The sequence below is a fragment of the Halyomorpha halys genome, unplaced genomic scaffold (genome assembly GCF_000696795.3).
Source record: "Halyomorpha halys isolate HHAL.00 unplaced genomic scaffold, Hhal_1.1 Scaffold1866.1, whole genome shotgun sequence".
Classification (NCBI taxonomy): Eukaryota; Metazoa; Arthropoda; class Insecta; order Hemiptera; family Pentatomidae; genus Halyomorpha; species Halyomorpha halys.
Window position 1 is genome coordinate 55,761 of NW_027110110.1, and position 14,904 is coordinate 70,664.

General features: G+C 29.8%; 1 protein-coding gene across 12 annotated transcripts in view; it reads left to right on the top strand.

The window, feature by feature from the left end:
- LOC106690765 (histone-lysine N-methyltransferase 2C) overlaps window positions 1-14,904 on the top strand; it is a 90,931-nt gene that overhangs the window by 32,954 nt on the left and 43,073 nt on the right. For 11 of the 12 annotated variants that reach the window (XM_014436302.3, XM_014436307.3, XM_014436310.3 and 8 more), the window contains 10 exons: window positions 256-374; window positions 9,220-9,343; window positions 9,429-9,538; window positions 10,882-11,092; window positions 11,247-11,344; window positions 12,014-12,167; window positions 12,398-12,631; window positions 12,713-12,836; window positions 13,235-13,382; window positions 14,120-14,231. In XM_014436302.3, coding sequence (XP_014291788.1) covers window positions 256-374; window positions 9,220-9,343; window positions 9,429-9,538; window positions 10,882-11,092; window positions 11,247-11,344; window positions 12,014-12,167; window positions 12,398-12,631; window positions 12,713-12,836; window positions 13,235-13,382; window positions 14,120-14,231 — 1,434 coding nt within the window. The remainder of the gene's footprint in view (window positions 1-255; window positions 375-9,219; window positions 9,344-9,428; window positions 9,539-10,881; window positions 11,093-11,246; window positions 11,345-12,013; window positions 12,168-12,397; window positions 12,632-12,712; window positions 12,837-13,234; window positions 13,383-14,119; window positions 14,232-14,904) is intronic. The other variant, XM_067048180.1, reaches the window with a different exon arrangement.

Consider the following 14,904-nt stretch of genomic DNA (forward strand, 5'->3'; position numbering starts at 1 on the left):
GACTGCCAACTTCTAGATAAATTGTTCTAGGAATTATCTTGTATTATTTTTTCAATTGCCTTATTTAGGCACCTATGATGAAATAATTTTATTGTGAAGTATGGCAAGTTATGAAAAAAAAATTATGAAATATCTCCTAGGCGGGTTTCATGTTCAAAAATTACAAATTAAATTAGACCTGCTATATATTGATGGGTTATATTTTCCTTATATTAATTTATTTTATAAAAACTATGTTTTTCTATGAATATTTAGGTTGGAATGAGCGTTTCAAGCAAATTTTAAAGAAGTGGCGTGCTCTACCATCTGAAGAAAAGGCCCCTTACCTTCAACGTGCAAGGGACAATAGAACGAACTTTCGCAGTAGGAAGCAGGTTAGTTTGTTGTTTTATATTTATCATTATTATTCTTTTAATTTTGATATTTCTCAAGTTAAAAATAATATATATCCCTATAATATTGTTTGTATAATATTTTTAATGCTGATTTGAGATGTTTTACCCGACTATAACTGACATGAGTTAGGTCTTATGTTGTAGGAAGGGTTGTTAATAATAATAGATTAACGTTTCATATTCAAGTGACAGGGTGGCCTGCAATAACAAATTTATTTCCATTATTTAGGCAGAAAAATAAAATTACATTTGTGAAACTTTTAAGACTCCTTACCTCGGGTTAAAGTGATTTTTGTATTTTTAATTATTTAATTTTGTTTTTATCAGAATTGGTCATTTTGATAATTATTTTGCCATATCAGTTCAATGGTGTCCGTGTTTGTTTTTTTGTTTTTCCTCCAAATTTTCAGATATTCATTTACTATAATAATTAATTCTTTTAAGAATCACATTGAATATCTTCTAACAAAAGCACTCAACTCCACAATTAAAATTACCAGGAAACTGATTTGAAAATAAAAACCTGGCACCTGCCCACACTTTAATTTAAAGAAAAAAGATAAATTATATAACACACTATTGATAATTTTATATATTTATTTTTAACTTGGAATTTAGTTAAACACAATTAATAATATAATTTATGTTTAAAATAATAATAGTGTCCGTTTGCATACTAACAATTAGGCTATATAAACCTTTAAAAATCAGTTGTTAAAAAAGTCTTTGTGAACAAATAAGTTTTATTTAAATATTAGTATAAAATCTAAACATAAAAATTATTCTTCATAATACCTACCATAGATGTTAATCACTTTAATCTTTCTGTCAGAAGTTCAATTTGATGGTGGTACCCATCCTCAGCCTGAATAATGAGAGAATTATTTTGTGAAAAGAGGTTTTATTCCGATTGTCCAAAGCACAGAGGGTACTTCTCTTTTATAACTTCACATACTCTTTTGAGTTGTTCACAACAAAGCTTGTTGTCAAAAACTCAGATATCTGGAATGAATTCAGGGTGCATAACAGCCTCATAATTCAACCAGATATGAAAGCTCATCTTAAAGACTGTTGTTCCTAGAATTTTAACCACCTGAACCTGAATCTATCATTGAACCACCTGAGAAGATGTGCAAGGGTGCGTGAAGAACACAAATACAAACTTATTTATTTAGTGCCAATGTTTCTTCCAGAATTTCAGAACTTCATCATGACTAAGAACAAAAAACAAGATGAAAACCATAGTGAATAGAAGGAAATATAGAATAATTAGAAAAGACAAAAACAACAAATAATATTGATACATGAATGTAGATAATATGTGCATAAATATAGATTAATTAATGTAGATATTATTTGGTACTTCCAACACAATTTATGTATCTATATTGTCTTTTATTTTTTCTAGTTATTCTGTATTTTCTTCTATTCATTATGGTTGTCATTTTGTTTTTTTGTTCTTAGTCCGATAAAGGTTGGAAATACTGGCCGATGAAATGTTGGCTCTAATTAAATAAGTTTAACTTCTTTATGTTTTTCACAGACCATATTCCCAACCATCTTCTCATATTGATTTATTTTCATCAGAGAACTCTCATTGATAATGGAGCCTTTAATGCCAGCAATGAATTGGTGAGGATAGTCTCAGAGAAGAGGGAAAGAAAAAGAAAAAAAAAACTTTTGTAACAACCCAGTATTGGTGGCATTGAAACGTCCTCGTGTAATGCTAGTTTGTGTACCCCCACGGAGATGTCTATTATCAGATTTACATGAAAGGCAAATTTTACGTTTAGTCTCATATATTTATTTATGATCTGAAATTTTTTTCAACAGAAGGCATATTATTGATTTAAAAAAAAAAAAAACTGAGAAGATAAAACTTAATATTGTTAGAATTCAGAATAGCTGAATAAAGATAAAACCAAATAAACAATTTCTAATTGTTGGTCACCCTGTTAGGTAGCCTTGATGTTATGATAAATTTATTAATTACTGCTATTTTTATCAAAATTGTTGTTTTAGATTTTAAGTAACTATTGGAATTTCAAAAAGGAAATTGAACCTTTTATCTTCTCTCATTTATTTATTTTCCACTGCTTTATTATTTCCAAAATGTTTTGTCATTTTTTTTATATTATTATTTTTTTTTAACTTTTACTGTAGGCCTCTATAATGCAATGATGGAATATTATTATTCTTTCCAAATAAAAACCAAACTGTATTGTTCTATTCTGAATTCATATTTATAATATAAATTTCTCGTTCAACAATAGCAATTGTTTATACCTGGACTTAACAACTTGATATGTATGGACTGTTCTTTGGTCTCGATTGTTAAGTTAACTTCATACTTGTGAAGTACCTATGAATTTGTTACGTTCAGCATCAAATGCATAGTGTTAATGAAATTGTTTTATTCATATTTTAACATACTTTGTTCTATAGTGTCAATCTATGATTACTTCCTTATCCAGGTTTCTAATTTGTTTCGCACAATATTATATCTGTATTTTTCATAATAGTGAATTGAAAAATTTATTTTATTTTATATTTTAATCCCCCCTTTTTTTCCTGCAATGGTTTATAATATTAATAACATCATTTAGGAATTCGGAAAAAATCATTTAGTGATACTTGAGAAATCCAGAACCGATTCTATTCTTTTTTAGTAACTTAGTAGACATTTAAAAAACTAATTTTAATATTTCTTTTGCGTGAATTTTTTCATCATTTTTAAAAATGATTTCACTAGGTCGAATTTTATTTAGCAAAATAAATAAATATATGTGAAATATGAAACTGTTGTTAATAGCAATTTTTGCTATAGAAAAAAAATATTTGTATTTTCATTTTGTAAACCAGATCCAACCTGGAGGAGTTTCAATTTTTTTTTTGTTGTTGAAATAAATGTATATTTATTAGTAAATGTTACCGTGTTAAATTTTCTTCTTTTTTAAAATTCCATTTTTGTAGTCTATAATTTTTAATTTTAATTATTTAATGAATTATTTTAATTTGTGAAACACTTATTTTTATGGTAATAATACCTGAATGCAGAACAGCTTATGGAATTTTTAACATCTAATATAAACATTTATTTTATGAACACTAGGATCATAGTGCATCTAAGATGAGTTTGCATTTAGGGAAGGGGACTCATGCACCCCCACCCTAGCTCCTTCCCCCTCTTCACCATAACAAACCCCTTCCCACCTACTGGGATCAAAAGGTTTGTTCCATGATGCAGTCCTGAATTTGCTAACGCTGAAGTGTAACCGAGTTCTGGACTGATAAACGGAAGGTTACTCGTTTCCTTAGGTTATCCTTTATCTTTGACTAGGACTGTTTCTTATAGATTCTTGTTTTAATTTGTAGACAAATATATTGATAACAGTGTTCTGACTTGCTATTTTAGAATGCAATATCATCCAAAAGTCATTTTTGAGATTTGATAATCATTGTGTTAAGAAAAAAACTACTTCCTTTTAATTTTTTTTATCATTTATATGAAAATTAAATTCTACCCTACGAATGACTTCTCTATCAAAGCTGTCAATGTTAACTTGTGTTTTATTTTTGGGCCATTTCTTGGCTGGGGTTTCAAAACAAGGTTTATCACCCTTCTCTACAGCTTCATCCTGTTTTATAATGTTTCCCAAAGGGTGTTTCAAGACACCTGTCGCCTGGGAAACTCTTTTCGTAACAGCGGGAACATGGATTAGATCACTCTCAGCCTCTGTTTTCATGAATTTAAATACATTTATTATTTACTTTTTTGATTTGAGAGTGGAGTTTACCCTCTAACCGCCACTTCTGACTATCCAGAACTGTATGCAGTATGCTCAGTACAGGATTTGGGAGGAAGAAACACATACTGGACGTGGTCTGGACAGTCAGAAGTGGTTTTTGGAACAGACCTAAGACAAAAAGAGAGGGGGAGAGTTGGCTGGAGAACGTTTGCTACTGTGCACCTCCCTCTCCTTTACCCACAGGCAAACTCATCTTAGAAGCACTGTACATGATTTTATGTTTATTAATCAGTAAAGAATCTTTAGTACACATTCAGTTTAAGTCTAATATCGCACTCTGATACTTTTTAACAAATTTAAAAAAAAGATGTTTGAAGAGAACTATGGTGATGTTATGCGCTCAAATAAAAAAATATACATGAAAAATCCTTTAGCAAAAAAAGAACTTATCTCTTTAATGACCTTGTGGATAAGCGGTTAAACCAATAATTCTAAGAGGGCAGTTTGATAACTTTTTAAAAACAATCCTTTAGATGAATGACCTTACAGTTTCATTTACCTCCCCACTGCTATTTCTTACCACCAGGGCCCTGTTTCATAATGAAAGCTAATAGTATTGGTTCATAATACAAGTATAGAAACAGCGTGGTAATTACACTAATACTTTTTTTTTTTTTATAATAGGGAGGACTATTAGTGATATTATAGGAGTTAAAAAGTACTATAGTACAAGTTACTATTGTACTTAAATTGATCACACTAATAGTATTAGTTTGTACTTAATTATGAAACAGGGCCCAGGTGTACAGGTTGTTAATCCAAATTAATTCTGCATTGTTTCCTATGAGTTCTGCTGTGATTGCTGTGGTATTGATAAAGTGTCATAATAACCTAGAGCTCCTTCTACACTGTCAATATACGTAGATCTCGCACTTGACAATATTATTGTTAAAATGTACCTCTCAGATGGTCAATGTATAGATAAAATTTGATAATGGCTTGTAATATTGAAAGTGCAAGGAGGATCTTGAAGGATTTTCAAAAATTACATATAAGCTCTCCACATCACATGTATTTACTCTGTTCTGAATTGTTAAAACAATTCATTAATTGCCATACAACAATTAACAATAAAACTGAAGAGGAAGGTTATTTGTATGTGTCAATCACACTAACTTATATTTTGAAAATGTATTATTATTTAGAGTTGAAAATATTTCAGTTTAAGAAACAGCGTACGCTCACTAAAAAAAGGTCTTTCTTAACTTGTTTACCCATATAAGCAAAATTTTTAGTTTAGTTTCATTCCTTAAAGATTATAGAAGGATACTATATTAAATATTTATTATAGTTCATTTTATTAATAAAATCCTGTGTGTACATTACAATTGTATCAGAACCTAAGGGGCAGTCCTTAAATTCTGACTGACTTATTCCATAAATGTATAATTGACAATACAGTCTGGTTACCTTCCCTAAGATCCTTTACCTTTGACATATGTGTTGTTGAAATGAGACAGTTCCTTCGATCTCCGCAGGATGAACCCTCGAAGGATGCAGAAGACGAGAGCCCTCCTGTGCGCCCGGCCCCTACATCCACAATCCAGTATATCCCAATATCTGAGGGGATCCGGGCGCTTCACATCATACCCCCTTCCCCTCGTTCCTCTTCAACCGCTTCATACTCGTATGACAGGGGGACAACTACAATACACTACCCGGCAACATCTGTTCTTATACAGTCGGTTCCACCTCTAGTTGTCGCTACTTCCCCCCCGTCTGCAGGTCCTTCTCCACATGATAAAAATCTTCTGCAGTTGGTTTCTACTACATCAACTGTTACTACTGTCCAAACAGCGAGTAAAACGTTTTCTAAACAACATACACAGACATCTACAGGTCCGTCCATTCAGACACAAACGGTACAATTTATACAAACAGTTAAAACAGTCAATAGCAACCATGAAAATTCTTCACCTTTATCAGACCAACATATTCGTGTCCTTACACCCTCAGAAATCATGCGCACACTGCCCTCAATAGGACAAGAAACCTACGACACTCCACCTTCTACGGTGAGCCCTTTTGCACGATTGTCTTTTTATTTTTTAAATTTTTTGTTGTTTTTTTTTAATTATTTCTCTGATAAGTTGTTGAGGTTCAGTGTATTTTTAATTATTATTTTTTATCCAAATGATATTGTTTTATTTCTTTGGCGTGCTCCTTTTGCTCTCTCACTCTCTCTCTCTCTATTGGTAGCTATGGATTTTTATTTGTTTTTTTAATTTGACTTTATTTTTATTTTTATTTTTAGTTGCTCGATTTCAAATGTAGTAAGTGTTTCATTTTGAGTTTTTTGTTCATCATCTATTGATTAGTTTGTTTGAAAATTTACCAAAAGTATTTATTAAAATTAAGGATGTTTTCATGATTGAATTCAAGTTTTAAATATATTTTCTAAAATTAATTAACTGTATATAGTTAAAATATATGTTCTTTTATTTATTATTTATTTTTTAAGTTTTATTTTCTGTTAATATTTTATCGAATTTCTTTCCAGTAATTACTATCTGTTTTTGTGTATAAATACTAATTTAATAAATGAGAGAGATCGACTGAATGTTTCATCTTATTTAGAACAAATTAATATATAATATATTTATAAGGTCATGTTAAGTGTTGCTTTGCATGATGGATTTATTTTGGCAGAATCATGCTGTTTTATTTATCTTTGGAACAACATGTTTTTTTCGTTAATATAATGATATTGTATTGCCCTTTCTTTAAATTATTGGTTGGGATAATTGTTTTTGTTCCTGCCTTTATCCTCATCCTTTTAGGATCGATGTTTAAATATCCATACATATTTATGTATAAAATTATTATGAGGCAATGTTAGTATATACATTTTTAGGTTTAACGTGATGCTCTGAAATTAAATGTGCATTTTGATGTTATTAATGAGATGTTTTTTTATTACTTTTCATAAATTAGAATTTATTTTATATCAGGCATTATTTATTTTATGACTGGTGGTTTAAGTTTTTTTTAGATTATTGCATTCGTTGGTGGAAGAGCATTTGGTTATTGTGAATATAATCAAGTATAATAGTTACATGTTTATGAATTATGTTATTGCATGGTTTTTGTTTTATTTTGTCTTTATTTGATATGGTGTCATTGAGCATTATAATTTTTTTGTACACATTTATACTTATATTTTCTCATATATATTTATTATTTGTGTTTTTTTCTGATCAGCACGCGGTATTATTTCAGCAAAAAAAGAAGAAATAAAAATTACTTTTGATAAAATAATCATCAATATTTCATGATATTGAAAACAGTCTTGAGGCGATAAATAATACTCTTCCTTCCATCAATGCGTTAATAACTTGTTAATTGTTTGGTCTTTAGGATGACCAATCATGTTTTTACAAGTTGTTGGCTGGTAAAACTTTTTAGTGTGAATAATTTATAGTTTCTACAGCATTTGAAGATGTTGATAATGGTTCACACCAACGTTAATAGTTTTCATGGACAATGTTCATTAGATTGTTTGTTGAAAGTTAAATTTCATGAATGTTAATGAGAAATTTCAGGCTTAATAGCAATATTTGAGAACATAAAGGAGTAATAAATATCCAGAAATATAACATAATAATACTGGAAGATTGCTGATTGACCGTGTGTATCAATAAATGGAATTTGGTCTGGGTGCGGTCAAATAAAACTCAAATAGTAAATTGGTATACTATTTTTATTTGACCCTTTGATTTTGTTTTTATTTTTTATTCTATAAAAGATACAAACACTTGATATAAGTACAAAAAAAATTAGTGGAAAATAACAAGAGTATACAATGAAACATAAAATTTAATAAAAAAAAAAAAATTAAAGTTTATAAACAATAAATAAAAACAGTAATAGTAACAGATAAATAAAAGAAATATTAAAGAAAGTACAAATTAAGAGATGAAAAGGGATAAGAATAAAATCAAATGAAAATGAACGAGACAGAATTCATACCTGTTTTGACGGAAATCAAAGTCAGAGTGAACCATTTCTGTTGGAAGGAGTGGGGATGGCAGTTAAATACATCACATTTGAAAGTAATTTTAAAGTAAACAATGTAAAAAATATTAAAATTAGGTAAACAATAAATGATAATATACATAATAGAGGGGGAGAAGAAATATTTAAAAATATATATAATATTTTATTTTGTTTTTATTTTTTAATCTAAAAAATTTTTAAATTGGCTCAAATAAAAATAGTACACCAATTTACTATTTGAGTTTTATTTGACCGTACCTGGACCAAATTCGATTTCTTAAACATAATAATAGTAATAATGATGAGAAATAACATAATAATATTATAGTAATAATCCAGAGGCATAACATAATAATAGTAATAATACAGAGGCATAATAATAATATTGGTAATCTATAGGCACTAAACTTTTAAGGGAAGAAATATTTGCTTCTCACTTCACACACAACTGGTAGATAAACTTTGAAATTAATCTCCTGTCACCAAAAACCTCAGAATGATCGCTAACTTTTCAGTACCTAAGTGAAATACTTTTGATATTTCTAAATCTCTTTATGAGATACATTAAGCCCTATAAGATAATCGAAGTCCAGTGGAGACATTTTTGTGAATTTTGGTAGTCTGCTGCTATCTTCCATTTTTAAAAATCAGATATAAGATAAGTACGATTTTCTAATCATTTCTGTGAACACAATTTTAACCTATCATCTTATTTTTCCTTACTGAAGCTACTTCCTCATTCTCCCGAATGACGTGATTGTTATAAAACTACGGACTTTGTTTCTATTGGTATGAATATCACTTGTTCATGAACATTCTGATTATGAATGTTCGCAAATAATGTTTGCGTTGGTGTGAACCCTTGTGATTCATTGTTGGAAGGAATACTATTTAAATTTAAAATTTTCGTATTTAATTTCTTATGTTGCTTATAATTTAATTTTAGATTTAGAGCCAGTAATGAACTGTTATTTAAGATTCCTTAAAATTTATACTATTCTATTTTGTAATGTAAATAGGAGCATGACAAAACTTTGAGTACGAAATCCTGCCGGGAAGCTGAACAAGAGCGACAGTGGAAGGAGTTGCAGGCCCTGAGGCAGCAGCAGCAACACATGCTGTCTCAAACCAGGGTTCAGCAAGGTATGAAAACAATACATTATAAGTGTAAATTAATTAAAATTTATTATATTTTAAATTAAAAATAATTTGGCATATTATAAAACAGTGAACCGTGTGCGACAAGTTGGCAACGCTGGGCTAGTTCAATTTTCAACGAATGAGCAACCTCCTTCTCCCCATTTGACACAACAATTACAGGTTTCAACATCCTCTCAGGTTGGTTTTTATTTAATAAATAATTTTTTCTTGCAATTTTTTAATATATTTATTTTTGAATAGTTATTGAAAGTGACTATTATTTTACTTGCTGAAGGAAGGGATGTTAATCCATTTCAGTATTCTATAATTAATCAATTTATACCAGAAACCGTTTTACATCAAAGCTAAGTTACATCACTGAAAAAAATTGAAGATTTTTATTGTATGAAGCTGATTGAAGTAAAGCTATTAACTTAAACTAAAAAAGAAATGACTGGATAGGAAGTGTATTCGATAGTCTGAAACTGATATAATTCAATTAGTTCTTTACCAGAAACAATCACATCCAATATGAGTGAATAGTTATCTCAAAAAGTTTCCAGTGAATTTTTTTTTCCTAAAGCCTGAAATTAAAAAGTTTATTATCAAATATAAAAAAAATCAGTAATTTTTATTTAGAAGTGATTTTAAAAATTCCTTGAAATGATAAGGTGACTAAGTTTTTGTGCTAACAACTGCAGTGTTTACGTGTCTTAATTGCTGTGAAAAAATTAAAGCAATTTTGAAAATTTTCGAAAAGAAAGGCAGATGCGACTTATTATACTAGAAAACCTATGTTTGACCATGACCATCATGCGACATTAGATTAGAGACACACAAACAACAGATAAAAGGTTGATTAAAAAATCTTTGTAGGTTATTACTGATTTTCTTGTTTTACTACATTATGACCTAGATATAAAAAAGTTTCATGCTTTATAATGTGATGGATTTCGTGTTGTGAGATGAAACAGAAATGGTGTAGGACACACCGGTCAATTCTAGCAGGAATATCTTTGTAGTGTAATAGTAGCTCAACAATCCTGGTAGTGTCGGTCTGATTGAGTGAGCTCCTGTTGTCTCTTAGTCTCCTATTACAATATAAAATAATTCCTGGTAGAATTGAATTAGGGAATGGCAGTTCTATTTTAATCATTGTTATTCTGGAACTAATATTTTCTGTCTTAACCTATAAGAGAGAACACTTGATTATTATTAATAATAGTTTAATATATAATTTCATTTCCAGAAGTTTTACTTCTAACAGCCAATCCTAAGACTGCCACGAATTTTTTTTTTAGTGTTATATACGATATGTTCATCAAAATACATAATTACCTAAAATTGGTATTTAGTAATGATTATATCCACCTAATTTATATAAGACAATCACAATTTCATATAAAACTCCCTTATTCCGTTGCTAGGCAAGTAATAGTCTTATATAAAAAAAAATTTTAAGAAATTTTATTTTATTTTTTTAGGAATTCAGAACTTACTCTGCAATTATTATCTTTCAATTTTATATATTTACTGTTTAGGAGGCTAACCTAGGAGGTTTAGGATCACCTAGAGCTCAATTTGCCTCTGGTACCGGTGGCACAGTGAAGGTCGCAACACCTGGCGGTACCATTTACCGGCAGGTAAGGCCCCCTCAGTCGCCTTTTCCAAGCCCGAGGCAACCATCTACCCCACAGCAGCAGGAGGAAGTTAGGCAACTCAGGGATCTGTTACAGAGGCATCAAGTTAAACGTAAGTAATTTTAAAATTCATTATACCACCCTTTGTGTGTGGATTATTTAATTTAGACATAATATTAATTATGTCTAAATTAAGCAATTCAGTAAACTATTTTACTGAATTGCTTAATTTAGACATAATATTAAAATAATGTTTTGTTAAATAGAAGAAGGAACAGAAACTGTCTTGTCAGGTGGTGTACTTCAAGGGGTACAAATGAGACCTCAACCTCCTAGGAGCAGCCTGCACCCACAGGTTGTTCATGTAAGTTTGTTTTTTAAAATATGTGTATATTTTTTCTTTTCTTGTTATTCAGTTTATATCCATGAACATAATAGTTGTTTTAAATAGGTTACAAATAATTAAATTACATTATGTATACATACTTTAGAAACACTTAATAATTAAACATTTTTGAAAAGCCCTTATCAATGCTTTAACACATTACCTTACTTCTTGACCATTATACTACGGATTCGTTAGAACATGAGGATATTGGATATCTTCTCGATCACTGTAATTTTCATATTTAAAGTTTTAGCCATATTTGCTTTGACTACCAGTAAAAGTTAAGTTTACAAGTTTTTAGTCGCTGTTCCGATTAGCATTCAATAGAATTGTAATTGTTTCCTTTTCATATGACTAGGAACTGATTTTTTTTTCTGCTTAGCTAGTAGTTTTCTTTGAAACGTTTTAAATGTCATGGTCATTTCCCTTTTTCATCAATTCTTAACTTTACGTTTTCCTTAATTTAGGTTCATATATGTAATATGGAAGCTCAGTTAGGAATCTAATAAGATTTTCAATATTTCTTGTATTTTTGTTTGCTCTTTGGCCTCGTATGTATTAGCTGAGCCTCCATTTATTTTAATCTAGCTTATAATTGATGTTATTTATTTACATTTTTAACCCGTTTATAACGTTTTTCATCAGGGCATGGAACCTAGAGTCCGATTGGTGGTACAACAACAGGCCTCTAGGTTCCCAGGAACCCCTCAAGTGAGATTGGCTGCTCCTAGGGCCCAACTCCCAGATCAGTTCCTTATCCAACGGCAGTTCGCTGCCGCCGCTGCTGCCCAGCATGCTCGTAAGTAGATTGAATTCAACTGTTACAAAAACCTTTCAATCTGACTATTTATTGCATTTAATGACATTTTATCTGTCCATGATCTGACAATATTTTTGTTAATCTCACAGCAGTAAGTGCCTGAAAATTCAAAATAATAACTATTAACCTATCTATTATTAAAAATAATTTACTGTGATGCTCTTCATTATTTATACATACCAATAATTATTTTTATTTATTTTTTATAGATAATGCAAGTGCAATAATTAGGAATAGTAGTACTTTAGTTGAACAAACAAGGTTACAAACTCTGCCGGTTGACCAAAGAATCCAAACCGGAGGCCGAGAAGGAGAAGAAATACCAGAAAGTGTTACCGCAGAACTAGAAAAATTAGAGGAAGAGGGAGGTACCATTGGTGGTGAAGCTGATGAGGTTTCTGCCATTTTCTCTGACCTAGTAGAAGATGACGATGAACTGCTCGGTAAACATCAAGCATATTATTAATGTATTGTGTAATTGATGTCTTTAATGGCTCTTGTTATACTAATTTTTTCAATTGCAGCGGAAATGGGTTCAGATTTCAATATTCTCGAATATGCTGATCCAGAACTTGACACCGTATCCGGAGGAGAAAAGACAAATATCCTTGACGATCTAGAAGATGAAGTTGAGAAAAAAAAACAAGTGTAAGTTTTCCACTATCAATTAAAAATTGTGATGAGTATACTTTTTTTTCATACAAATATTCAAATTTCATCTCTAAATTTCGATACATGTATTTTTAAGCCACTTCAAAAGGGAAGTTCCAATTAGGAATTTCTGAGTTAATTATTTAATTTTTTTATTGTCATAAAGTACTAAATTTTATAACAACTCTGAAATCTTAATTAAACGAGAAGGAAAAAATAAAATAACTTAGTAAAAGGCTTTGGTACAATTTAGATAATCTGAGATAGTAAGTAGGGAAAATAATTTATAATTAAAAAAAAAAAAGTAAGAAGGTTGCTTAGCAATTCAATTTATTTTATGGAATGAGATATAATAAATGTTTTCATTGAATCTAACTTCTCATCCATTATTTCAGTGGGAATTCCAGAAAAGATAATTCTGCACGAAGGACTTCTTCAGAAAGTATTAATAAAGAGCTTACCGAACCTAGACCTGAAAGCAAGCCCAGTGAAGAAGTCAACAGGGTATCGGTAACATCTACACCACCACATCTACCTCAACAGGTATGTAATCTTTATATCTGTTAACAATTGCTTCTTACATCATTTATTTTTTATGAATAAAAAACAAATAAGTCCATCAACCTCTCCTGTCTTTTACAACTGCTTACATAATAACTCATGCAAACTCATGTATTAAAGCCGTGCTTTCAAGTAAACTAGGGCATTACTGGCTCATAACAATTTGATAGGAATTAGTTTGGTATTAAAAATAAGAGTGTGGTTGTTCATTAACTCAGCGAAATTAAAATATTATGCCCATAACATCGGTTTTTATAGAAACAATATGGTTGAGGAATTACTAGTTAGTTCTTGAGTCGTTAGGTTTGAAAGGTTTTCAAATAAACTAAGGAAATCACCCATGGCATCAAGGTTTCAACAAAATTCTTTTCCAGAACATTATTTAAATAACTAACAGTTGTTAAGTTGAGAAGTTTATTTTGTTGTCCATTTAAAATAACAATAAATCTTATTCATTTTTTTTTTGCATATATATATATATATATATATAATACTAAATATTAAAAGTATAAATAAGTTTAATTGCATCTAAATGCAGTAAATTGGATAGATTGATAGATGATCTGTGTAAAATAATTAGGCCCACTGAATATGCAATCCCACCAAAAATTCGGTTGCTGGCCGGTTATAATGCACATTAATTTAATTTGTTTTTAGTTTTGTTGGTGATATTTAACTGTTTGTAAATTTTCCTTTTTTTTTTTTTTTTTTTGATATAGATATCTCTTAGTGGAAACAGTGGCATTTCACAACCAAAAATTGTTGGATCAGGTTACCAAACGCAATTTGCAACTCCAAGTACGCCCCTCCCAAGGATGCAAGTTTTGCAAGGTTGGTAGCTATTATTGATCAATATCATATTTTAATAAACTTAGTATTATTAAATTTTACGAGAACTAAAAGTTTTTTTTAACTAGAGAACCTTTTAACTCTCCACTTCTCAAAGTCTTCATTTTACCACATTTTTAATTTTTTTTTTAAAACTCCTTTCTCCTAATTCTTTTGAACATGCATATGTTATTATTGATGCTCTATAGGCTGTAAAAAGAGATCTAAACTTATGATATGTTTTTGAAAATGGATGTCCAGTTTGAACATCAGAAGATAGGAAAAAATGATGTGATAAGCACACTCCGATCAATGTTAAAGTTCTAAAAATGGTCTCCATATTATCTTTTTATTGTGATATTTAATGAACCCTTACCTATTTTATTAATTAATTTTGAAATAAAACAGTTTTATTGCTGATTCTCAAGTACTATTGTTAATCTTCTAGATGTTACTGTTATTTCTCCTACCAACAGATACCCCTGTGCGGGATCAGGATATATTTTCCAAAATATTATTAAATCTTCAATTTCAAATCAATAGTTACTCTATTTGGATCTTATTTATTGGAGAAAAGTAGAAAAAAAACACTTTTAATACTCCAACCATTTTGGGAACTGTAAGGTTAAATTAATATTTAAAAAGCAATATTTTTTATTATTATTATTATCTAGTG